Source organism: Rhinolophus sinicus, chromosome 1 (assembly GCF_057876585.1).
Source record: "Rhinolophus sinicus isolate RSI-liver-muscle chromosome 1, RSI-T2T, whole genome shotgun sequence".
Taxonomy (NCBI): Eukaryota; Metazoa; Chordata; class Mammalia; order Chiroptera; family Rhinolophidae; genus Rhinolophus; species Rhinolophus sinicus.
In genome coordinates, this window is record NC_142501.1 from 144,096,105 (window position 1) to 144,121,057 (window position 24,953).

At 42.6% G+C, this 24,953-nt stretch overlaps 1 protein-coding gene and 1 pseudogene across 3 annotated transcripts in view; one reads left to right on the plus strand and one right to left on the minus strand.

Moving 5' to 3' along the window:
* PDGFRA (platelet derived growth factor receptor alpha) overlaps positions 1 to 22,644 on the plus strand; it is a 40,632-nt gene extending 17,988 nt beyond the window's left edge. For all 3 annotated transcript variants that reach the window (XM_019740166.3, XM_074324546.2, XM_019740168.3), the window contains exons 8-23: positions 994 to 1,109; positions 2,068 to 2,194; positions 3,250 to 3,443; positions 4,174 to 4,268; positions 4,487 to 4,619; positions 6,871 to 6,975; positions 7,370 to 7,480; positions 7,746 to 7,899; positions 8,769 to 8,935; positions 11,111 to 11,226; positions 11,589 to 11,711; positions 13,058 to 13,169; positions 14,467 to 14,566; positions 14,681 to 14,786; positions 16,005 to 16,246; positions 19,711 to 22,644. In XM_019740166.3, coding sequence (XP_019595725.1) covers positions 994 to 1,109; positions 2,068 to 2,194; positions 3,250 to 3,443; positions 4,174 to 4,268; positions 4,487 to 4,619; positions 6,871 to 6,975; positions 7,370 to 7,480; positions 7,746 to 7,899; positions 8,769 to 8,935; positions 11,111 to 11,226; positions 11,589 to 11,711; positions 13,058 to 13,169; positions 14,467 to 14,566; positions 14,681 to 14,786; positions 16,005 to 16,246; positions 19,711 to 19,858 — 2,149 coding nt within the window. In that variant the 3' untranslated portion in view covers positions 19,859 to 22,644. The remainder of the gene's footprint in view (positions 1 to 993; positions 1,110 to 2,067; positions 2,195 to 3,249; positions 3,444 to 4,173; positions 4,269 to 4,486; positions 4,620 to 6,870; positions 6,976 to 7,369; positions 7,481 to 7,745; positions 7,900 to 8,768; positions 8,936 to 11,110; positions 11,227 to 11,588; positions 11,712 to 13,057; positions 13,170 to 14,466; positions 14,567 to 14,680; positions 14,787 to 16,004; positions 16,247 to 19,710) is intronic.
* Positions 22,645 to 23,148: 504 nt separating this feature from the next.
* On the minus strand, positions 23,149 to 23,689 carry LOC109451688 (fatty acid-binding protein, brain pseudogene; annotated as a pseudogene).
* Positions 23,690 to 24,953: the final 1,264 nt, after the last annotated feature.

The window sequence follows — 24,953 nt, forward strand, 5'->3', positions numbered from 1 at the left end:
GGCAATTGAGACAGGGAGAATTTCAGTAATGCCCAAGGTCTGCTCACTCCATGGCCAGTGCTTTTCTCCACTTGAGTTGCTTTTCCATCCTCTGATTTTTTTTTTTTTTTATAAAGAAGGACAGTCAAATGGGCAAATACTATATTGATGCACATACACACAAGTACACATACACAGACACGCACACACATATACAGAAACACACACACACACACACACACACACACACACAGGGCCAAATGTCATTTATAATATGTGCAAGAAATCTTTGGAGGAAACTTCCCTTTAATAAAGTATGAAGAAATAGATTTTTTTAATTTATTTTTTTTGAATAGGTGACAGAATCTTATGCTTTAAAAACATTCAAACATAACGAAGGTGCATTGTAAGAAGCCTCATTCCATTTCTGTCCCCATGTGCCTAGTAATCCCCTCCTCCCCACCCACGGGGAAACATTTTTATTAGTTTCATTAGGTTCTTATGAAACCTTCCAGCATTTTTTAAAACAAATACAAGTAAAAATGTTATATCTGGGTGACAGCTCCATATCAATATGTGGAGAGTGCCTCATTCTTCCAATGGTGTTCCATTGTTCAGCTGAACTACCTAAAGGATAGATATTTAGGGGAAGCAAGTAATTTTTCAAAAGGTGAAAATCAAGCTTTTTTTTGTTTTAAAAAAGGAAGGTTGGTGAGATGCATTTATTCCCATTCAGAAGTCAGGCCTTATCAGAGCTTATTCCTCTTGGAGCCACACAAGCCATTGCTCATCTCAAACTGTCTGGCCTTCTGCTTATGAAATAAGTGCCTACAACTCAGACCTTCAACATGTAGAAAGTGTGTGGAAAATTCCAGAAAAGGAATGATCCGGATAAGAAAAAAAGATGTTTTTATTTTTTACAAAAATAAAATTTAAATTGAACACAGTAATTGCTGAAGCGATTGGCATTTTATTTGGCTGCTACTTGCTGAAACTAAGTCCTTTTCTTTTAAGGTATCGAAGCAAACTAAAGCTGATCCGGGCTAAGGAAGAAGACAGTGGCCATTACACTATTGTAGTTCAAAATGAAGACGACGTGAAGAGCTATACTTTTGAACTCTTAACTCAAGGTATGTAAGGGCCGTCTAAAGACAATGCTTGCCTCAGTGAGTGAGCGTCTCCTGAGGAGAGCCTGCTCCTTTTCTCCCAGGTTGTGGAGGGGAAAGCATCACTTTTACAGCAGAAGCAGGGACTGCAGATGTTACATGTCAGGGATAGCTTTGTTGGACTTGAGAATTCACACAATTCTGGGAGGTTTCTCTGCTCTGGAACAGTCTGACTGGGAATTCCTAAGCTCCCACAGCGTCCTTATCACCCACTTCTCAATCTGGCACCTACAGTTCTGGGAAGAATGAAATGATGCGTTTTGGTCCAGATGACCTTAGGTGGTTCCAGAGAGTTTTGGCCTTTTTGCTTAGCCTCCTTGTAGACGTACCATGGTCCTTACCCGAAAAGAGTGCCCAAGTCTATTTATATTCTGATTCAGCACCTCTTCACTGAGTACCTATCGTGTGCCAGGTATGGTGTTAGGTGGGCTCATTTGAACCTCACAATAAATCTATGATACGAGCATTAGCATATTTTAAAAGTGTTTGATCACAGATTTAAAAAAATTTTTTTTAAACCTAATAATAGCCCACAGATGCACTTTGGTAAATTCTGCTTTAGATTATACTTGAGCTGAATCCATTAGTTGAATCCCAAGCTATATTAATTTTAAGAGCGTCTTTGCCTTTCAAGCCAAGTAACCACAGGAGCTTTTTGCTTTCCTCACTCCAGATTTAAAACACCATAGGGCACAGATCCCAAGACACCGAAACTGTGAAAATGCTCTTAACCAAGTGGGTCTGTGGCAAACTGGGACGTGATTTTGTACACAACTGATTCCAGCCTCCACTTGGGCAATTACTTGATTTGTACATTCGAATGCCCTGTGGGCAAGTTCTAAGCTCATAGTATTCACTTTGTAGTTCCCAGAAGTTCCGGCTCACAAACCATTCAATTCTGATTTCTTTCCACTTCTTGCAGTTCCCTCATCTATTCTGGACTTGGTCGATGACCACCATGGCTCTACAGGGGGACAAACTGTGAGATGCACAGCTGAAGGGACACCTCTGCCTGATATTGAGTGGATGATTTGCAAGGATATTAAGAAGTATGGAAACCAAGTGTTCCTTTTTCATTTGTGGTCAGAGTTTTCCTTTCTTGACGCAAAGGACCGCCAATGCATTTTATTTCTTTTGCTGGCCCTTTAGATTCTTATTTGGCCTAAGTCTCATAAACTCCCAGTTAGGGTCCTGAGCATGGACCTTGTGTGTCCGTGCATAGCTGGGAGGAGGAGGTCAGTGGCTTTCATCAGATTCTCAAAGGCTTTGTAATTTGAAAAGAAGATGAGTTTACAGAAGTGCTGCTATAAGGGGATTTTTACTATCTTAGCCCACATTTTCACCTCACGTTTCTTATTTGGCGAACTTTATCTGGAGGCTAGACCGGCATGTGAGCATAAATAAAAATACTGCCCCTGTGATTGCTCCCTCCTTTATTCGCCTACCTGCCTTTTGGTGGGAGTTAACTCACCAGCTCCTCCTTCCTGTCCCGTTCCTCAACCTTTTCAAATGGGCACAGGAGCGGCATGTTTACACTTCTACTCAGGGTGAGGGGCCGTGTTCAGAAGCCTTGATGCTTCTCCTGGAGGCTGAGACTCCTGCACCTGCCCCCTCCTAGGGTTAAGGGGCCAGATTTGGATCTTGACTGGAGCTAAATCTAGGTTCCATAAATCAGGTATGGGACCACTCCCACCCAAGTGACACCTTAGGGACTCTCACAGTGTGGATGGAGAGAAAGGAGGCTGCCAGGCCCTTTTGAAGGGATACAAATATGGATAGTTAAACATTCTCGAAGTTGAGCTGTTCAGTTTGCTGCTGGGTTCAAGGCTTGGGGTTGGCAGTTACATTTGATTGACCTTGTTTATTTCTGTCTTGCCGTCATGAATAGTTAACTTTCAATTATGCACATGTAGGTTATTTTCGATTGGGTGTGTGCAACATGTGTGAATGTTAATATGCTCATAAAATAAGAAAATCAATCTGTAGCACCTCCAAATTGAAGACCAGGTCAGAACCGCTTGCCGTCTTAGATTATTCTCACTGCTCCATTCACCTCCATTACTCCCAATAATTGGCTCTGTATTTATGTCCTTTCTCTCTCCAGATGTAACAATGAGACTTCATGGACAGTTTTGGCCAACAACATCTCAAACATCATCACAGAGGTCCATCCCCGAGACAGGAGTACGGTGGAGGGCCGGGTGACATTCGCCAAAGTGGAGGAGACCATTGCGGTTCGATGTCTGGCTAAGAATCTCCTTGGGACCGAGAACCGAGAGCTGAAGCTGGTGGCTCCCAGTGAGTTGTTCATAAGTCAGACAACTCTAACTCATCAGCCAAACCTTTCTCCCTCAGGTGGAACTTTATATCCCTAATAGGGTCCTATGGGAACGAAGGTCCCAAGGCAGACATTCTGCTCTGAAAGCTCCTACGGTGCCTTCTCAGGGCATCTGTATGGGAATCCTGTCTCTCAGATTCACATACAAAACTGCACCTTGCAGAGGCCCCTCGGCATTTTGCTTGTCTAACAGTATAACTCCCCAGTCTCTTTGAGTGTGGGAATGGAGAGGGGAAGAAGAATTTTCTGCTTTGTTACTCCTTACAACCGTTGAGACAGGTTGAATTCTTTAGAAAAAAACTAATGAAGCTAAAGGCAATGTAAACAAAATGCATCCTTTCAAAATACATTGAACTTAAATTTCTGAACTTAAAGTAGTGTCAGTCTCATTTATCAGTCTTTATATTCCAACTCACATTCTGTCCAGAAGATTAATGTTGGAGCACCGTTAGAGAAAATATTGCATTCCCCTGATTGAATTTTGTTCCTTTCTCTTCTAAGGGAGGAGTGGGGGTAGTCTCATGTGTGCAGATAATTGAGAGATGCTATTGCCCATCCCTACAATGATCCAGGCCCCTCCTGCTTCTCCACCAGCAGTGAGATTTCTGGCCCAGACACAGGCACGCTGCCCTCCTGCTCTTCTGCATGTTCATGCAAACTCTCCATTATGGCTCTCTGTTTCTCCTCCAGCCCTGCGTTCTGAACTCACGGTGGCGGCTGCCGTCCTGGTGCTATTGGTGATTGTGATCATCTCCCTGATTGTCCTGGTCGTCATTTGGAAACAGGTAGGTATTTTTCTCAAAGAACTCAAAATCTTCGATGCCAATAAGAACAAGAAGAATAGCAACCTAGTGCAGTGCTTGGCACAGAGAAGTTGCTTAGTAACTATGTGTTGAGTGAACGTGTGGAATCCTACTATGTCTGGTCACTTTGCTGCTCCAGTTCAGCTTTGGTGCATTCGGACTCTGGTAATTCACCAGTTACCTGTCCTGGTCATTTACAGAAACCGAGGTATGAAATTCGCTGGAGGGTCATCGAGTCAATCAGCCCTGATGGACATGAATATATTTATGTGGACCCGATGCAGCTGCCTTATGACTCGAGATGGGAGTTTCCAAGAGATGGACTAGTGTTGGGTAAGCACCTACTGGGGTGATCTCCCAAGACACCGTTCTGATGTATACAAACTTGACTCTTTACAGGCCTGTGGAGGAATGAGGGATTTGAGTTTGTGCTTAATAAGAGCTAGACAATAGAAATTGGCTTTCACATTTTTTTTTTCCGTCTTGAAAATGAGTTAATTGGATCAGTGCAATGATTTTTTTTTTTTAAATCTCAGTTTATAGAAAATTATGGTTAAAGAAAATTTTATAAAAAGAGAAGAGAATATGAGGAGACCCGCCAAAGATGCCCATCAAAATGGCTTTGCTTTGGAAATGACACAAATTGAAAATGAGATGGTTTTCTGTGACTAGAAAGGAGCAGATGAGAAATGAATGAGGATAACCACACAATATATTTTGATCCAGTATATTCTGAGGATGTATTAGATACTTCTTCAGAATATATATATTTAGAATATAGAATATAAAAATAGAGGTACGTTTTTAAAGCAAAACATGTAAGATAATCAAGCCAGTTTATCACAAACTTTTCAAATACTGCAATCTTGGGCTGAGACAAAATACATGAAGCTTTAATCCAGGGGATTTTTTTTTAAGTTCCTTTTTTTTAAAAAAAATTTTATTAGGGAATATTGGGGAACAGTGTGTTTCTCCAGGGCCCCTCAGCTCCAAGTCTTTGTCCTTCAGTGTAGCTGTGGAGGGCGCAGCTCAGCTCCAAGTCCAATCGCTGTTTTCAATCTTAGTTGCAGGGAGGCACAGCCCACCATCCCATGCAGGAATTGAACTGGCAACCTTGTTGTTGAGAGTTCGCGCTCTAACCAACTGAGCCATCCAGCCACCCCGCAGGGAAATTTTTAAAAATCACATTCTGAATTAATGAAAACAGGACAAAGAAATGAAAGTTAGACCTAGAGGTTAAGTCACCATGAATTTTCTAATGATGTATAATTTGAAGGATGCCAAAGGTAGTTTTTAATTATCCACTTGTCTGATTCCAAAATACAAGTTTAGGTCTTCTTAGCGAGTCACTTAACCTGAAATCAAAGATACACCCTAGGTGCTCCCAATTTAAAATACTTAAACCTGGGAACTAAGCTTCTTCTTTTTTTTTTTTTAAATTTATTTTTTAAATTTATTGGGGTGACAATTGTTAGTAAAATTACATAGATTTCAGGTGTACAATTCTGTGTTACATCACCTATAAATCCTATGTGTGTTCACCACCCAGAGTCAGTTCTCCTTCCATCACCATATATTTGATCCCCTTTACCCTCATCTCCCACCGCCCAACCCCCTTACCCTCTGGTAACCACTAAACTATTGTCTGTGTCTATGAGTTTCGGTTTCTCATTTGTTTGTCTTGTTCTTTTGTTGTTTTTGGTTCATATACCACATATCAGTGAAATCACATGGTTCTCTGCTTTTTCTGTCTGGCTTACTTCACTCAGCATTATACTCTCAAGATCCATCCATGTTGTCACAAATGGAACTAAGCTTCTTTATTACATATTTCCATCCCCTGTTTTACAAAAAGAGACAAGGAGCTGAGGGAAGTTAAAAAGTATTAAAATACGGGGCAAAGGACAACATCCCTAATATGCCAAGGAGCGTACTTAAAATACTCAGAAGCAGGTGAGCAGTCCCTTTCAGAGGATGAGCTCTTTAAGAGTGGGGATGACAGCTTCCATTTCTTTCTATAGCTCCCCACATGCAGCAAAGTGTTGTGTTCCCTGGGCAGCTTTAGTCTGTGTGGTTCCTGGTCTTCCTGACAGACAGCCAAGGGACCAGCCTGAAGTTTACTTCATCATTCATTGGAGTCAGGGGCATTTTGAATACTGAAGTGTTTCCAGTGGATGAGGACTTACTGATGCAAAAGATGCCCCTGTTTGCATATGGATAACAGAAGGGCAAAGAACCAGGGGGTTTGGGCGAGAGCCACAGAAAGCAAGTGCAGTGGAGTCCGTGGTCTGGCCCAGCATGCAAGCTGGTAGAGAGAGTGCTCCCACCCTGGAGGGTTGCACCCTCCTTTCTCCCGTCTGTGTTTTCCTTTCCCTTGCAAATGTTATTTGACAAAAGCAATTATACTAATTTCCTTCCCTGTGGGCTCAGTTCTGGCTTTGACATGATGACTTGGAGGAATCATTATGCTTACTCCGACAGGAAAAACACCACCCAGCTGTGTACCCACAAGCGCTGGCCGTGGTAAATAAAGCTGATGAGATGCCTGATGTCTGTGTGTGTTAATGGTTCTGGTTGCCCACAGGTCGTATCCTGGGATCTGGTGCGTTTGGGAAAGTCGTTGAAGGAACTGCCTATGGATTAAGCCGGTCCCAACCTGTCATGAAAGTAGCAGTGAAGATGCTTAAACGTAAGTGTTGTCCCCTCCTGGGGATTTTTGAACATGGAGATAGTAAATGAATTGCTCAAAATCACAGAGTCAGTAAATGCCAAATTTAGGACTAAATCTTGGTTCTTTCAACTCCAGGTTTTACGTGTATTTAGACAGTTTTGTCAATTAGACTTATTTAGATTGTTTTTGTTTCCTGTATGTTGGAAAATCAAGAGTTGTTATTTGTAGTCACTTATTTTGAACCGTAAAGGTTAAGGATTTGTTATTAGGGTCTAGACCAAGTTACTGTCTTTTTTTTTGGTAGCTTTTAGTAAATACAATAATATCCAATCACAGGATCAGCCATGTTTTTGGCTTTTTCAGGGAAGTGGGTAGCTCAGTTGGACTGATATGTGATTTATTTCTTCAACAGCCACAGCCAGATCCAGTGAAAAACAAGCTCTCATGTCTGAACTGAAGATAATGACTCACCTGGGACCGCATTTAAACATTGTAAACTTACTGGGAGCCTGTACCAAGTCAGGTAGGGCTACTGACCTGGGAGGCAGGGTGTTCATAGAACACCTACCCTTGTGAAAACTGTCATGCCGGGTTTTTTAATTCCCTACTCTGTACCTCCAAATGTGCCAGCGAATATAAATCCCTTGCATGGGATTGACTGGATTCCGTTGAAATGATGAAAGCTCATTGTTTTTGAGCAACATCTCTTGCCAGTGCAACCATAGCAGTTCATGGCTTCTCTGTTCTTCATTTTCATACTCATCTTCTAACCGGTTCTCTCCCCACAGGCCCCATTTACATCATCACTGAGTACTGCTTCTATGGGGATTTGGTCAACTATTTGCATAAGAACAGGGACAGCTTCCTAAGCCGCCACCCAGAGAAGCCAAAGAAAGAGCTGGACATCTTTGGATTGAACCCCACTGACGAAAGCACACGGAGGTGAGTGCAGAGAGAGATGTTGCTGTGAATCATTGTCTTACGAGCCTCACCAACGGAGGGAACCTGCGTCCTGATAGAGGCCATGTCTGTAGATTCCATGCCAGGAGGAGGCAAGACTTAGAGTCCAGCTACCCTGCTCTTTCATCCCATGGCATGGTGCTGATTGATACAGGATAGCTGCAGGTGTTTTGGACCAGGATGTCACGGGGGGAGCCTTGCTGATAGGTTTGAGTGACACAAGAGTTGGAATTGTTCTGGGAGCCATTTTCTTGTTTATACGTGGTCCACTTAAGACCTATCAAAATACAGCACTGGCCAGGGATGCCTCGGTCCTCGATCTTAAGAGAAACTGTCTCAGGATCTGCAAGCTTGAGATACTGGTCCTTGCTGAACCCAGGCCTATAAATCAAGCCAATGATAGTGGTCCCCACTGCAGAAGCCTCCAGTGGCTGCAGAGATCCCTGCAGATACAAAGTTCTGTAACATCAGAAAGTACAATGAGTTCACTTCATGTTGAATTACTCAAGGACACCAAATTGTTGCTACATTTAGTGAGTAGTAGGAATTGTCTGTCTAAGCCACATGGTCACATGGCACAGGTTTGTGACTTGTGAATGGAGAAACAGAATAAAGACAGGCACACACAGAGATGATCTGTGTACCTGTGTGATGGTTGATTAATGCTCAGCTCCCCGACTAGACCACCCCATGGGCAGGGTACAGATTGGTTTTGCTTTTACTCACCCGACACCCCCGTGCCCACCCCACTACCTTGCACACTGTAGGTACCTGCTCTCCAGTGATTGAATGTTGAATTGATCACTCCAGAAGGGGCACCGAGGATAAGGTCTCTTTTTCTGTTTTTACAGTTATGTTATTTTATCTTTTGAAAACAATGGAGACTACATGGACATGAAGCAAGCTGATACCACACAGTATGTCCCCATGCTGGAAAGGAAGGAGGTTTCTAAATATTCAGACATCCAGAGATCGCTGTATGATCGCCCAGCCTCGTATAAGAAGAAATCTATGTTAGGTAAAACTGTCTGTGCTCACTCTTTGGGTGTTGCGATCTTCCACTGGTGTAACGCGATACTTAAAAACACTCAGAAGAAGGTGAGCAGGCAGGGTAAGAAGAGCTGCCAGGCCACGCAGTCACTAAATGCAGACCTGTACAATCCGGTCTGTGCATGTTTTCATAGCTTTGTGGCCTGTGAATTGAAAAGAAGAAAAAAGAATACAGACAGACCTAATGTAATGAATGTTTCAGACTTTAAATGTAATCATTTTTAAAGAATTGATCTTTCTTTTTGGTGTAAACATGTCTTTTTTTTTTAATGATAATTATTTAAATGATAATTTTTTAAATTATCATTTGTGGTGTGGTGATCATTGATGTTTTTTCTCAATGCCCTTGGCAAAAGTAAAAGTTGGCAATCTTATATGGAGTCCTAATATTATTTTTTTAAATGTAATTATGTAAGTCTGATATCTATGAGTTCAGTAGCCCTTGCTTTTAGCTTGGCTAATATCCAATTTGTGATAGAAACTGGGAAGTGGACAATTTGAGGTTATATTTTCTGACAAGGGTGTTGGGTGTTTCAAATGAATGTTGTTTGAAGGAAGGTCTGTCTGTTTTCAAAGGAGATGCGCATGTGGCAGGGCTGAACTGATGTATAAACTCCAGGGAGCCCAGCCTATGCTTATACCAGATGGACCACCCCACATCTGCTGGGGGGTGGCCCCTCCAGGGTTCTCTTCTAATCACCGGCTTGGAGTGGGGAGGAAGCTGCGAGATGGGTCTGACGTTGACTTGCCCTGTGATCCTGTATTATTGGGTCTGAGCCCTCCCATTGGTTGATGCAAAAAACGTGTTGAGCTGCTATGGAAATGGTTTTGAAAATCACTAATGTGCTCTGAATGCTTTTAGAGTTCTTAAGTGAAAGGTACAATCCATTATACAAAGAATGTGCTCATTTTGCAAAGCTCAGTACACAATAATATTTTCCATTGCTGCAGTTCCAAGATCCATTCATTTCCCGTTGCCAAATGGGTAAGCTTCCAAGCTCTTTTGAAAGATTAGCCAGTGAGGGTTGTCGGAATCAGTGCTTCCTCTTCCCTCTCGTATTGTTAAAAATAGTTTACATTGCTTCCCAGGCTGGACCTGGCTCCAGATGTCAAGGGAACCTGATTCATGCTCAGCCCAGGCCCTGTTGGCAGGCAGACTGCTGCTTTCTGGCCTGCTCCTAGCTGGCTGGAAAAATGTGAATGGCTGCAACTACTCTTCACTTGCCTGAAAAATTTCAAAAAGAACTGAGAACTGCTGGCCTAGATTGCCTCCTTCCTCGAAAACCCTGGGACCCTTCCAAGATGGGGCTAACCAGGGAAAGTGGACAAGTTACAAACAAAGGGAACTAAATGCAAAGTCATGGGCACTGATCTTTAAAATTACTACCTCTAGTCTGAGTGGTGGTTGCTTTTATTCACCAAATAAGCCAAGTACTATGAAGGTGGCTTTAAAAATAAAAATAAAAGCAATTCCTAGAAGCCACTTTTTCAAAGTGTCCGCATGTGTATTCATCATGGAAGATTTTAATGTGTATGTGTGTTTTAGTGGTGGCTGAGGTAATTTGCTAACTAAGGTTGAAAAAAATTTGGGAGGAAAACCACAAAATATGTGAGAACCCATTAGATTGGTTCTGATGATGATATATATATATATATATATATATATATATATATATATATATATATTTTAACCAGATATGCATTTCTGTTAATATATTTGTTTTTAAAAATAGAGCCTTTGCATAGTATTTATTTTTTTACCTTTTAATTTTTACTTAGTTTTTGTTTTACAACATACAGTTATATTATTTTAGTCATTAGCCTTAAATATGTAACATGTATATTTTTAACCAAGTCTGACTTTATTCATATCTTTTAGTCTAGTCCTGAATAAGGCAAGTTATTAACGGATTTTCACTTCTATCTGAAAAACTCATTCCTAAATTCCAAGGTATTTTGTCTAGAACGTGTATAGTTTAGATAACCACCTGTGATGTCTAGAAACTCTCTCAGAAAACATTTTAGATATGTGTTTTGGACAAGCCTCTGCAGCCTGACAAGCAGCCCCACCCTGGGGGAGAGGCACAGTGGGTGATGCTTCACGCTGTCACCAGCACCAACACATTTAATTCCTTCTCTGCAGATTCGGAAGTCAAAAACCTCCTTTCGGATGATAACTCGGAAGGCCTTACTTTGTTGGATTTGTTGAGCTTTACCTATCAAGTTGCCAGAGGAATGGAGTTTTTGGCTTCAAAAAATGTAAGTGTGTTCAAGAAACAGAGACCTCTTTAGACCTAGGCTGCATGTCTGAGTGAGGTGAGCGTGGAAGATAGATCTTGGAGAGGCCAGTAGCAATGGCTGCTTCTCGTTTCCTCTTCCCCAAAGCAGAGTGGGGAGTCCGACACCATCACGTGTCTACTTTTCCCTAGAGCTTGCTCACTCTTAAGAGTAGTTGGGATGAAAGCCTGGGGAAGGTGAGCTCTTTATGCCAAGATGGCCTCCCTGAGGTGTGCCAGGTAGCTCCCTGTTTCACCATGAAGTAAGTGTCCAGGCTTGTAGGCGTGAGGCTGTCCAGCAGCAGATGGATTGACCTTGACATTGTTTCTTCCCTTTCTGCGCAGTGTGTCCACCGGGACCTGGCTGCCCGCAATGTCCTCCTGGCACAAGGGAAAATTGTGAAGATCTGTGACTTTGGCCTGGCCAGAGACATCATGCATGATTCAAACTACGTGTCAAAAGGCAGCGTATGTGCTCTCCCCGCTCACTTGGCACGCTCACCCTCCCTCCCTGCATCTCTGTTCCTTCTAGACATTCACATGCCTGTATTTTCCACGTGGAGTCCATGAGACTCATGAACTGGCTCCAGAGGGTCAATATGAACAGCACAGGCTCTGCAGTAGATGCTTGGGTGTGAACACCCACTCCTAGTGTGAGATTTGGGGCAACTTACTTGACCATTCTGTATCTCAGTTTATCTGTAGCAGGGAAGTGATGATAGTACCTAACTTTCGTGTTGCCGTAGGGGATTAAATCAGTGAGTTCATGTAAAATGTTTAGCGGTGCCTGGCACATATAAGCATCCAGCAAGTGTTAGCTGTTAGTGTGTAAATTGTGCACGCACGTGTACATACATTATTTCCAAGGAGAGCATCTCTTTTATCAAAATTGCAAATGGCGTCTATGATGCCTAAAATGTTAAAACCATTTGATTCATATATCTTTGAGGCACAGTTTTCTTAAAGATAGTCATTCTATCTTACACTTGAACCTTTTTCCCCACCCCTTCTACCTCTAAGCAGATGGAGTCGCTAGGGATACATCTGCCACCTATATATACACTTTCCAGTCACGCCACTGCACTGGCTGTGCGATGCTATATCCACCTAGAGAAGGACCCTGGGCTGCGTCCATGTCTGTATGTTTCATGTACTCTGTGGTGATGACCTGTAGCTTTAGGGACCTTGAATAAATCAATGGACTTGGTGGAGCCGATTTCTCACCTGTTTATAGAGGTTATGAATCTCTGTTATCTCCCCAGCAATCTCAGAGGGCTGCAAGATGCTTATGTGACTGTTGGATTTATCTGCCTCAGATTAGTATTTCTGCTGAAGGTTGCACAGCCTCACAAAAGAGGCTGCAAAATTATCATTATGTCAGGACTCTTTGGAGTAGGAAATGACAATTTATTTCTTAAAGTTAAAAAACGTAATTGGCTTTCAAATCACTAGTTCTGTTCTTAATTATGTTCCTAGGAACACCTGAAAATTGGGGACAGGTCCATTCAGGGTTCACACTTTTTGCATAAAAACCCAGGATTAAATATTTTTGGTTCTTATTTCTTAGGAAGACGTAAGAGGCAATGACCATCCATCATTCACCAAATATTTATTGAGCACTCACTAGGTGCCAGGCACTCTTCTGAGTGCCGGGAGTACAGCAGTGAATGACGCACTCAAGAGACACTTGTGAATGACACAAAAGACACTATTAGTACAAGTTATTATTAGCCCAAAAGAACCCCTTTCTATTTCTGCTGCTGTAGGTTATCAGTGCGTACTCTGGCTTTAATTTCCTGCCTCCTTCCCTGCAGACCTTCCTCCCCGTGAAGTGGATGGCTCCCGAGAGCATCTTCGACAACCTCTACACCACACTGAGTGACGTCTGGTCTTACGGCATTCTGCTCTGGGAGATCTTTTCCCTTGGTATGGGCCTGACACCTCTGCTTGTTTGGGTTGTTCTGGAACAACACTGGAAGGAAAATGCTGTGTTTTTCCAAGCTCCAGGATGTAGTTAGTGTTAAGATACCTGGTGTGAGTCAAGCACACTGCAGCCGATTTACATCATACTTTGTGCACGTACGATGTCTGGTGTGTGCCCATTCAGAATGAGACAGGGATTTTGTGGAGCTACACTCTCACCCCTGACCTCTGCCCCCATCCCTGGCCTTTGCCTCTCCTTTGCCTATGACAGAGTGACTTCTCTTACTGGAAATACTCCTGCTGACATCCACTCACCAGCTGCTTTTTCACCTTGGACTTTGGGTTAAGCAAGTGCACCAGTGGAGAGTTGCCACTTCTCACCTCATGGTGATAGATGCTCAGGTGAAAGGTCGTGTGGCAAGGAAAAGGGCATGACTCCCCTTCCTGGTCATCATTCCAGAGGAGAGAAACATCCTAGTCATTTAGTCAGTCACCAGGTACTGAACGAGACAGGTGCCCCATGCTGCCAAGTGAGGGCCCTAAGAGAGGAGTGATTCATGACCTGACCTCCAGGCACTTCATCTGGGGAGAGAAGACTCACCACTTAGTGATAAACTGTGTAGTCCTGATTTAAAATTGAAATGGAAGTTCAGAGAAAGGAGACAGGAGTCCTGGAGTGGTTTTAGAAGGCTTTAGCAAGGAAATTAAACTTGACCTGGCCTTGGCCTTAAACATGTGAAGTGTTTCATGAATTTACTGTTACCTTAACATGATAGTAAAGGGTGTCTCCCCTGCTTGCTCTCCTTTTTCCATCCCAGTTCTTTTTCCTTGAATATCCTTTGGATCATCCCAGTGTGTGGCTTAACCAAGTCTCATAGTCCATTAAAAGCAGAGAATTATCTAGACATTTCAAACCCCAACTTTGACTTTTGTTTTAACTATTTGAACATTTCTGGTGAAAATTACTGTTTTGGCCTCAATGATTTAGAATTTCTCTTGCTTTTCTGTTTTGCTTTGTGTATATAGATCCAGCAGTCAGAAACATTGAAAAACACTTTTTTGCACTTTTTCTAGAGATGTGGAATTTTTGTGCTTAGGGTGTCTAGACTTGACCAGCCTAGAAGTCCTAGTTAAATTTAAGATTTGAGCAGGGAGATGGCAACACTTAATTTCCTTGAAGGAATCAGTACTTCATGGTGGGGGTCCCTAAACATTTCTTAAAGGTGCTGTATCACCCCAAGTGTTTCAACAATGTACTACACACTTGCTAATCCTGGTTGCTTTCCGTTTTTGCTTTCAGGTGGCACACCCTACCCTGGTATGATGGTGGATTCTACTTTCTACAATAAGATCAAGAGTGGCTACCGGATGGCCAAGCCTGACCACGCTACCAGTGAAGTGTGAGCCTTTCCCCATCCTGTGGCCTTGTGTTCGTGCCCAGTGTGTCTGTGGGGGCGGTGAGGGGTGCCCTGCCACTCCTCCCTGTGCCCACTCTGAGTTCTCTGCTCCTCCAGCTATGAGATCATGGTGAAGTGCTGGAACAGTGAGCCAGAGAAGAGACCCTCCTTTTACCACCTGAGTGAGATTGTGGAGAACCTGCTGCCTGGACAATATAAAAAGGTTGGTTTGCGCCTCTTAAGAGAAGACAATGGGAAGGTTGTTATGTGAGCGAGCAGCACTGTTCAATACTGTTTTAAAGGAACAGTATTTCAAAAGAGGAAAAAGGTTGTGTGATCCGGTAGCCAGGCTTCATGGAGTGCTGCCCAGGCCCTGGTAGCAATGGTGGATGAAAACCCTTCCTTTCCCTCAGGGCTCCCTTTCATCTTCCGTGTACGACACCTGTAAGCACTTTATTCTCCAGATGTTTGAGTGTCTGCAGCTACTGTGCAGTTAGAAGTCTCAGGGCATCCACAGCCATTAAATTGCTAATTTGAATGCACTTAAATCCATGCAAAATTTGCTTCTACCAGCTGACTGGAAGGAATAATCTCAGCTGTTATCTGTGGCTCCAGCTGGTTTTTTTTTTTTTGTAGACTAGGAAGCATTGTTCAGAGGAACAAATGTAATTTCATGGAACCAAACAGGGTATGCTAATGAATGACAGGACTTTCTGATGAGATGCTGAGAAGGAAATCCAGATGTATAATAAACTCAATTTCTTAAATTTGGATTAGTCACCACGTAGACTTTTCATACTTATTGCTTCTTTTCCTTCTCCTCAAGGAGGAGCAGTGTTAGGAGGCTGCACGCTGAACTGGAAGTTAAATATTTTTGTCTATTGATTATCTCACTGTCCATGACAACTTCCATAAGTGAGGTAGTGAGGAGACCAAAGGAAATTAACCGTGGGTCAGTCAAAGATACTCAGGTTGGTGGAGATGTGTTGGTAGGGAGAGACTGCAATGGGTGTTGAAAATGGGTCTTTTTAGACCAAAGGGCCCTAAGTTTTGAGTTAGATTTCTCCAAGTTTAAGGCTCAGGAAGGCTTCAGGTATGGTGCTTCCAGTAGAAGTCTTCGTCACCTTTTATCAGGGCCTAGCCAAGCTCTGGAGAAACGATGCGATGAAGCGTCCATGCTAGTCCCAGAGAAGGAGGTGTTTGTGGGGGAGGGGCAGTCATTGTTACGGGTTTGGAGAAGGGGCTCTTGGTACTTTAAGACCTTAGGAGACCTGTGCCATCGGAGGCCCTTTTGTCATGTCCCTCATCTCTGGGACAGTCTACATCTGACTCTCCTTCATTTGTCTAACTCCCACATCTGTGAGGTAGTTTGAGCGTCTGTATTCTTTTTTGCGGTTCGGTCAATAATATTTGATTACCTATCTGACATGAATGTTTGTAGAGTTATGAAAAGATTCACCTGGACTTCCTGAAGAGCGACCATCCCGCGGTGGCGCGCATGCGCGTGGACGCTGACCACGCCTACATTGGCGTCACCTACAAAAACGAGGAAGACAAGCTGAAGGACTGGGAGGGTGGCCTCGATGAGCAGAGGCTGAGCGCAGACAGCGGCTACATCATCCCTCTCCCGGACATCGACCCTGTTCCTGAGGAGGAAGACCTGGGCAAGAGGAACAGACACAGGTAGACACGAGCCACCTCAGCTCCCCGCAGAGCACCCCCGCCCCGCCCCCAGCACAAGTGAAGGAGAGGAGCCATTGCCTGGATGATGAGTCTGGGGTGTGTGTGTGTGTGTGTGTGTCTGTTCTAGGGGAGTGAGGGGCCAGAATCCCCACGGGGTCTGTTTAATTTTGTAAATGCTTCCCAGATGGTCCTAATAGGTGCCCTCAGGGGTTGGGGGAGGTAGGGCAGGGAAGGATGGGCTTCCCTTCTGGAGAATCTTTGACCTAAGCCCTTAGGTAATTTGATCAAATTGACACAGCAACTGAGATTATTGAGATACTGTAAACCTCTCTTGCTGTTTTCTTAGTCATCCAACTGAAGAGGCTGGACTGGGCTCTGTGATGCCACATCAGTGGTCCTTAACTCTAACTGCAAGTCGGAATCCCCTGGGGAGATTGGAAAAATACTGCTATACAAGCCTCACCCAGACCAACAAATTAGAATCTCTAGGAGTGGGGCCCAAGCGTGCCCTGACTGATTTGTTCTTTCTTTTTAACTTCGTATGATGGGAGATTTCTAACATGCACAATTCAAATAGTATAGTGAACTATAAAGTATCCATGACTCAGCTTCAACGTTTATAAACTCATGTCCAGTCTGCAGGCATAGCCATATCTACCCATCCTCCTCTGCCCCCTCGGGATTATTTTGAAGCAGATCCTAGAAATTACACCATTTCATCCATAAATATTCCAGTATATATCTCTAAAAGATAAGTGCTCTATTTAAAAAAAACACACCTAGTTATTTAAAATAACTATAGTACTGTTATCTCACCCCCAAATGTGACAATAAATCATTAAGAGCATCAAATATCTAGTCAGTGTTCCAATTTCCTTAATCCTCTCACAAATAGTCTTTTCCAAGACCCAAATAAGAGGCACACAGTGCATTTGGTTGATATGTCTCTATACATTTGTCCTGTCTCTATTTGCCCTATTGCATACTATTTGTGAAGAAACCAGAGCATTTGCCTGTAGGATTTTCAACATTCAAAATTTTGCTGATTGCATCCTGCAGTGTGTTTTACCATGTGCTTCTGTCTCCTGTATTTGCTGTAAACTGGTAGTTTGTCTTGTGAATTATCTGACTCAGGTTAGATTTTTGGCAAGCATGCTTCAAAGATGGTGCTGTGTACTTCTGTCAGGAAGTACTTTCTGTCCCGTTGTCTCTCTTTTTGTGACACTAGCAGGCATAGGTGATCGTTATCTAGATCCGTTAATTTACAACTAAGATGATGTGAACGCACAGCCAGGACTAGAACCATTGGTTCACACCGGCCACATGGACTGCCCCGACCCTGCTGTCTTTGCATGGGCAGGAGAAGGTGATAGTGGCCCCTGGTTCAAGATCCAACAGCGGCTATGAGTCTCTCTCTTTTTTTTCCGTTTCATTCAGGATATTTTCCCTTCTTCCTCAGTCATTCAGTTGACGACATTTAATTATTTAGGCAGAAATACATGACATTACTTTGGAGGCGTATGATTGTGACCACTCTAAGCCAATTGTGGTATGAGGTATAGATCACCCTTGTTGATTTGTGTGTACCAGGTAATTTTGAAAGTTTTTGTTTTTCAAATGGCCTATGAGATTTGGAGATGGGGCAAAGTGGCCTATCTGACTTACCTTTCTAATTATCCTTTGTTCAGGACAATCTTAGAAATGTGTTTATGTTTCTTTTCTTTCTTTTTTTTTTTTAATTGGGGAAGAGGAACAGGACTTTATTGGGGAACAGTGTGTACTTCAGGACTTTTTTCCAAGTCAAGTTGTTGTCCTTTCAATCTTAGTTGTAGAGGGTTCCATTCAGCTTCAAGTTGTCCTTTCAGTCTTAGTTGTGGAGGACGCAGCTCAGCTCCAGGTCCAGTTGCTGTTACTAGTTGCAGGGGGCGCAGCCCACCTTCCCTTGCGGGAGTCTAACCAGCAACCTTGTGGTTGAGAGGATGCACTCCAACCAACTGAGCCATCCGGGAGGCAGGTCAGCTCAGGGTGCCGTGTTCAATCTTAGTTGCAGGGGGCGGAGCCCACCATCCCAAGCGGGACTTGAGGAGTTGAACTGGCAACCTTGTGGTTGAGAGCCCACTGGCCCATGTGGGAATTGAACCTGCAGCCTTCGGAGTTAGGAGCACAGAACCCCAACCGCCTGAGCCATCGGGCCGGCCCGTGTTTATGTTTCTTTAACAAACAGTATTTGTCCAAGTTTGGGGGATTTATGTTAGAATTTCATGGGGTTGGGGGAAAGCAGAGCAGCATGCTCCAACACAGATATGTCATCTATCTGGTTACTTTGTGTTTGTGGGCTCTGAATAATAAGTTCAATTATAAAAAGGATTCTGCTTCTAAATAAAGTTAGAAAGTCACATTGGGATAAACAGCATCAGAAAGGTGCCTAGAACTTTTCTAGGGGTATAGGAGGCTGGACTGCAGAATTGGACACATATTCCACAGAATTCTTCCATCATTCTAGTTGATAGGTAGTTGTTGTGTCAGATAAATAGAACTTCTACTAGGGTGATACATTTGGTCTTCGAATCACACAAATGACTACATGAGGCCAGGTGAGACTGTGGCCCTGACGGGCGCTGAGCAAGCTGTGTGTCTTAGTCAGCTCAGGCTGCCATAACACAACACCACACACTGGGGGCCTTAAACAGCAGAAATGTATTGTCTCACAGTTCTGGAGGCTGGACATTCAAGATCAAGGTGTTAACAGGTTTGCTTTCTCCTGAGGCCTCTCCTTGGCTTGCAGGTGGCCACCTTCTCACTGTGTCCTCACATGTTCCCTTTCTATGTGCAGGGATTCCTGCTGTCTCGCCCTCTTCTTATAAGGAGACTAGTCCTGTTGGATTAAGGACCCACTATCATGACCGCATTTAACCTTCATTACCTTTTTTAAAGGTCCTCTCCCAAATATACTCATCTCATGGTTGCAAATTCAACATATGAACTGGGGGAAGGCGTGCAGTTTAGCCCTGTCTTCCTCATGCCCTCTCTCCTCCCAGAGCCAAGCATCCTGAGCCTCAGGAGAGGGTTTGCAGGGCTACCATGCCAACTCCTGGCTGCTAGACCCAGAGAATACCAGCTCTAGGATCCCTCTCAATTTTACGGGCTAACTGGAGTAGGGACAATAGAAATGGTCGCAGCTTGTTAGCAGCTTTGCTGAAAGTTTGGCAGAAGAGAAGGAAAGCTGAAGTGTGGAGATGACCTATGGATCTTGCTTTTCCATGTGTCCCCCTGCAGTGTGATGGGTGATGAGTAGCTATCTGGCTTGGTGGCAGAATCTTGCCCAAATGGGTAACCTGAGTTTGAATGTCAAGGATCTTGCAGGAAGACCTCCTTTGCCTTTGGGGAGGACACCCTAGAAACACCACCATGGTCTCGTTGGTCTGTATGTGGCCGTGACTTTTCCGATTTTTTTCCTCCTCCAGCTCACAGACCTCTGAAGAGAGTGCCATTGAGACAGGTTCCAGCAGTTCTACCTTCATCAAGAGAGAGGACGAGACCATTGAGGACATCGATATGATGGACGACATTGGCATCGACTCCTCAGATCTGGTGGAGGACAGCTTCCTGTAACTGGCAGACTCGAGGGGCACCTTCCGCCCCTGGAGCCACCTTGAATCCTTCTAAGAAAACCACTTTATTGCAATGCAAAGTTTGAGAGGCGGACTTGGATGATGTGTAAAGAGAAGTTCCCAGCCAAGGGCCTCAGGGAGCTTTCTAATTCTAAATAGGAGTGAATGGGATATTTTGAAATGACCTTTTCCAGCATTGCCTCTTGCAGTGCTTCAGTAGCATCTCAGCGTGTGAAGTGTGGAGGTAGATGGACAAGGAAATAATGGGCTGTGAGAGACGAACTTTGTGTTTCAAGGGCATTGGTGAGATTCCACCGTACACAATTTTTGTGGCAACAAAATTCCAGCGTTGTAATTATGTAAATAACTCTAACCAAGGATGTGTTTAGACTTGTATTAACTATCTTCTCTGGACCTCTGAAGAGACCGACCACTTAACCCATCCATGTACTTCCTGCCTGAAACCTGGTATCAGCTGCTGTGGAACTTTCTTATGAAGTACATGCAAAACCACTTTTGAACCTTAAAAGGTATTGGTACTATAACATTTTACTTTTTTTAATCTTAAAGAGATAACGGCTAATGATTAACCAACCTTGTTTAATAGATTTGGGTAATTTAGAAGCCCAACAACTCATTTTTATATCGTTACCTATGTTTATAATAATACTACTGTTATCAATAATGTTAAATGTGTAATATGTAACACGTTTTCCCTACAGAGAAAGCACAATTTTAAAAAAATCCTTACTAAGTAGGTGACAAGTTTGACAGTTTTTGACATGTATATTAAATAACATACGTTTCTCTATAAAATATGGTAATAGCTTTAGTGGATTAAATTTAGTTGAGCATAGAGAACAACGTAAAAGTAGTGTCATCCAGGAAGTCAGAGTTTTTAATTGTGTACTGAATAGGTTCCCTAATCCATTGTACTAAAAACAATTAACTGCCCTCGGAAGTAATGGGATTCAAAACAAGCAAAACCCCTAAATCCTAAGTGTTCTCAGTTGTATAAAAGCATAAACTTATGTCTAACATGACTTCTCATGTGGTTACATAGTGGAAACTATAATCATCAGCAAAAAGATGGCATTTGCAGAGGTTTTCTCATGCTTGGTGGTAACTTCGGTAGATCTCAACTTTGGTGCATCCCCACATATATATTTTTAAAATTCTATGACCCCTAAAAGAGCCAGAAGACTGCCCTGAGCATGAACCCTCTTCCTTTATCTCTTACCCCAACGAGAAATAGTTTGAAACTCTGAGACCATAAAGGCATTTTTTAGTGAAGGCTGTGTGTGCCTTATCCTGGGTCCTTGCTTCCCAAATGGAACTGGCAACCATATTCTAGGATCCCATCCCAGAGATTCTGAACTATTAAGTCTGGGGGGAGCAGAAACCTATTTTTTTATAAACACCCTGGCTGTTCTGATCAGTCAGGTTTGTGAAACACTGGCTTAGGTTTCAGGAAACTGCCATGGGAAAAAAATAATTTGAAATTAGGAACTGGGGTAGAAGTCAACCATGCAGGAAGCCTACTATTAAAATCTTTGGCTTTGGGTCAGTGACATTTAATGCCGTATAACTAGCAATTGCTACCCTTAATTTAACTTCCCAGTCTTAACTGAGGCTGAGCAAGCTAAATCTTGGTTTGGCAGGTCTTCCAAAGGCAGACACTGCTTCCCACTGACTCCCTCCCTCTGGCCCCCCAAAATGCACGTACAAAAATGATTCAATTCAGTGTGCCAGGTCTCTATAATCGGGTCAGTATTTTGGTGAAAAAAATAAAAAAGTTTCACTGATATTTCGGAGTTAGATGGGAAGACAAATTGTCACATCTATCCAAACTGCCAAACTGGTTGGTGTGGGTTCATTGGCATTCTTTGCAGTACCATTTAATCGCTGACACCATATGAATGAAACATGGGCTGTGATTACTGCAATCACTGTATGGGCTCCTGGCAGGTGATGCTTTGGAAGATGTAGAAGCAATTAGAAGGTACTTGACTACCTACTGGTGCAATCTCAATGCAAGCTCCAACTTTCTTATCCACCTTTTTCATAGTATGAAGACTGAGCCAGATTGGCCAATTAAAATAGAAAACCTGACTAAGTTCTGTAGAGCCAGTTAGACTTGAAATACATTTGTGTTTCTAGAATCACAGCTCAAGCATTCTGTTTATCACTCACTTTCCCTTGTACAGCCTTCTTTTGTTGGTACTTTACGTTTTGATGTTCCTTTGAGTCTGGCGTGACATCATGAGGCTGGATGAAAATTCGCAGACCAGCAAGTTCCAGTCCTAATAAGCACTCCCACCTGAGTTTGTGTGCAACTGCTTTTTTTTCAAAACAGTTTTTTCAGTGTATCACAGATTTGTTTCCTTTCTGGCCTCCTGCAAAAATCCCTACATGAAAATGTGCCAGTTCTTTCTGCTTTCTGTTTTTATGAAGACAATCAAAGCTGGCTTGAGAAACACAATTTGTGACTTTTTAAATGATCAATGATGTCCTTAAAATGTGGTCTGCCAATTGTAACAAAATGGTCCTATTTTTGTGAAGAGGGACGTAAGATAAAATGATGTTATACATCAATATGTATATATGTATTTCTATATAGACTTGGAGAATACTGCCAAAACATTTATGACAAGCTGTATCACTGCCTTTGTTTATATTTTTTTAACTGTGATATTCCCCACAGGCACATTAACTGTTGCACTTTTGAATGTCCAAAATTTATATTTTAGAAATAATAAAGAGAAAAATACGTAAATGGTCCCAAAACAGTGGTGTGGTGAATGTGTGAGACAACTAACTTCATATATGGGAAGGGTCTATCAATGCAAAATGTATTACAAATACCCCTGTTCATGTTTTTGTTTTTAAACGTGTAAATGAAGATCTTTATATTTCAATAAATGAGATATATATATATATAATTTAAAGTTATGCTCAAGTTCCAGCAGTTTTGTCTTTAGTTTAATCATGTGAATTAAAGCAAACCTATTCAATTTACTTTCTTAGCCGCATTCCAGTAGGACTCTGTATTATGGTTTTTTTCCCCCACGGGTATAAGATTTTCATTCCAATTTGATTTACATTCCAATGGAAATTATAAAATGTATTCACTTTTTAATTTTAAAAATGTAGCTTAAAATTTTAATGCAAACTATAAAACATGATGTTTTGCAGATCAAAATTGGGCTAGTTGCTTAAGGTAATACGTTTTCAAAACAAGTTTTTAAATCCCCGTTTTCCACACCAAGGATAACATTCTAATTAGCGATCAGCCATGCTGTAATAGCAGGAGAGCACTGAGACTTGAGAAAACAAAAATTGTAGCGCTTCTCCACCTCCACATCAGGAACCTTTCTATGCCTTCTCATCGTGGCGGACAGCAACCGCATCACCAAAAGTGAGTCATAACCATTTTGCCATCCTTAATTGCTCTTAGGAAATTTGTTTCTTTGCCATCCCATTTCGTGAATGAGTTTGTCTCCATTCAGGCTGATGACAGACTTACAGTTTCTGTCATCTGCAGTCGTTTCATCAAACTCCTCTCCCAGATGGAAACTAACCTCTGTGTTCTTGCATGTGCTTTGAGTCCTGCTCACCACTTTGTCCCCCTCCTGACTGATGATCACTGTTGGTTGAATCACATGTCCCACCCGCCTAGTGGCAAAGCCCACACCTAGGGCCTTGATGTCCCCATCAAAGTTCTGACTGTCCGTCAGCTTCCAGGGAGCGCAGAAAGCTCCCACCATCCTTGCCCATTCCCGTTAGTTTCCAAAACAAATGAAACAGACAGAGCGAGGACCTTTGGATCCTGTTGCCACTGCAATTCAGAAGACCCCTTTGCACCTCATAGCAGCCCTGCCTTCTTATTTGGAAAAGCTGTAGTATGGTTTTGATGAAACCAATAGAAACTTTAAGGTTTAAACATTATTTGAACGGGTTAGTTCTTAGACCCAGCATTTGACTTGACGATGACTGGCCGTTGGCTCATCGCTGAGCCTATCTTTTTTTTTCTTCCATCAGCAAAAGTGATTTATTTGGTTAAAAGAAAGAATTGCAGTTTGTATGTGCAGCCATGGGAAGCCACATGCAAGTCCCTGAGAGCAAGAAGAAGGAAGTTCTTTTCAGAGGGAAAAAGAGGAAGTTAAGGGAATGGGCTGTAATAACCACAGAGCTCGCTTATAACCATAGAGCTCTCCCTGTAGGGCTTTCACCACTGACAGGGTGTGAGGGCTCCTCCCACAGGCTCTCCTGACTCCTCTCTTGGTTAAGGTCTTTCAAAAATTTTGACACAGGGTATCATTGTCAATCAGATTTTATATAGTTTCCCATATGATTACAATATACTCTCTGATCTCCTGTTTACCTCTCTTGTCTCACATTTCACCATTCTCCATCCACACCATTACTGACTTCCAATCCAGACTGAATTATTTTGAATTCATTAAATCCATACTCTTGTCTTCCTAACTCCTGACCCCTGATATGCGCTCCACAGTAGCCAATGTGATCTTTTTAAAAATCAAATGCAATCATATCACTGCTCTGCCTAATCCTCATTGAAATTGTATTGCAATTATGTTTGAACCGAAACCTTTAGTCTGACCCTTGGAGCCCTGCATGGTTGGGTTCCTGCTCATCTTTTCACCTTGTCTTGCACCATGACTCCAGAGCTCCCTCTTCCATTCACACTGCATTTTTTTTTGGCATTCAATATTATTTTGTATTAATTTCAGGTGTACAACATAGTGATTAGACATTTGTATAATTTAAGAAGTGATCCCCCTGACTAATCTAGTACCCACCTGGCACTGTACATAGTTGTTACCATATTATTGACTATATTCCTTATGCTGTACTTTACATCCCCATGACTATTTTGTACCAATTTGTACTTCTTAATCCCTTCACGTTTTTCACCGTGTCCCTCCAATCTATCACCCCAACAAATCTAGTACCCATCTGACATCATGCATAATTATTATAATATGATTGACTATATTTTTTATGCTATACCCTACATCCCCATGACTACTTTTTAACAACCAATTTGTAGTTTTTAATCCTTTTCCCTTTTT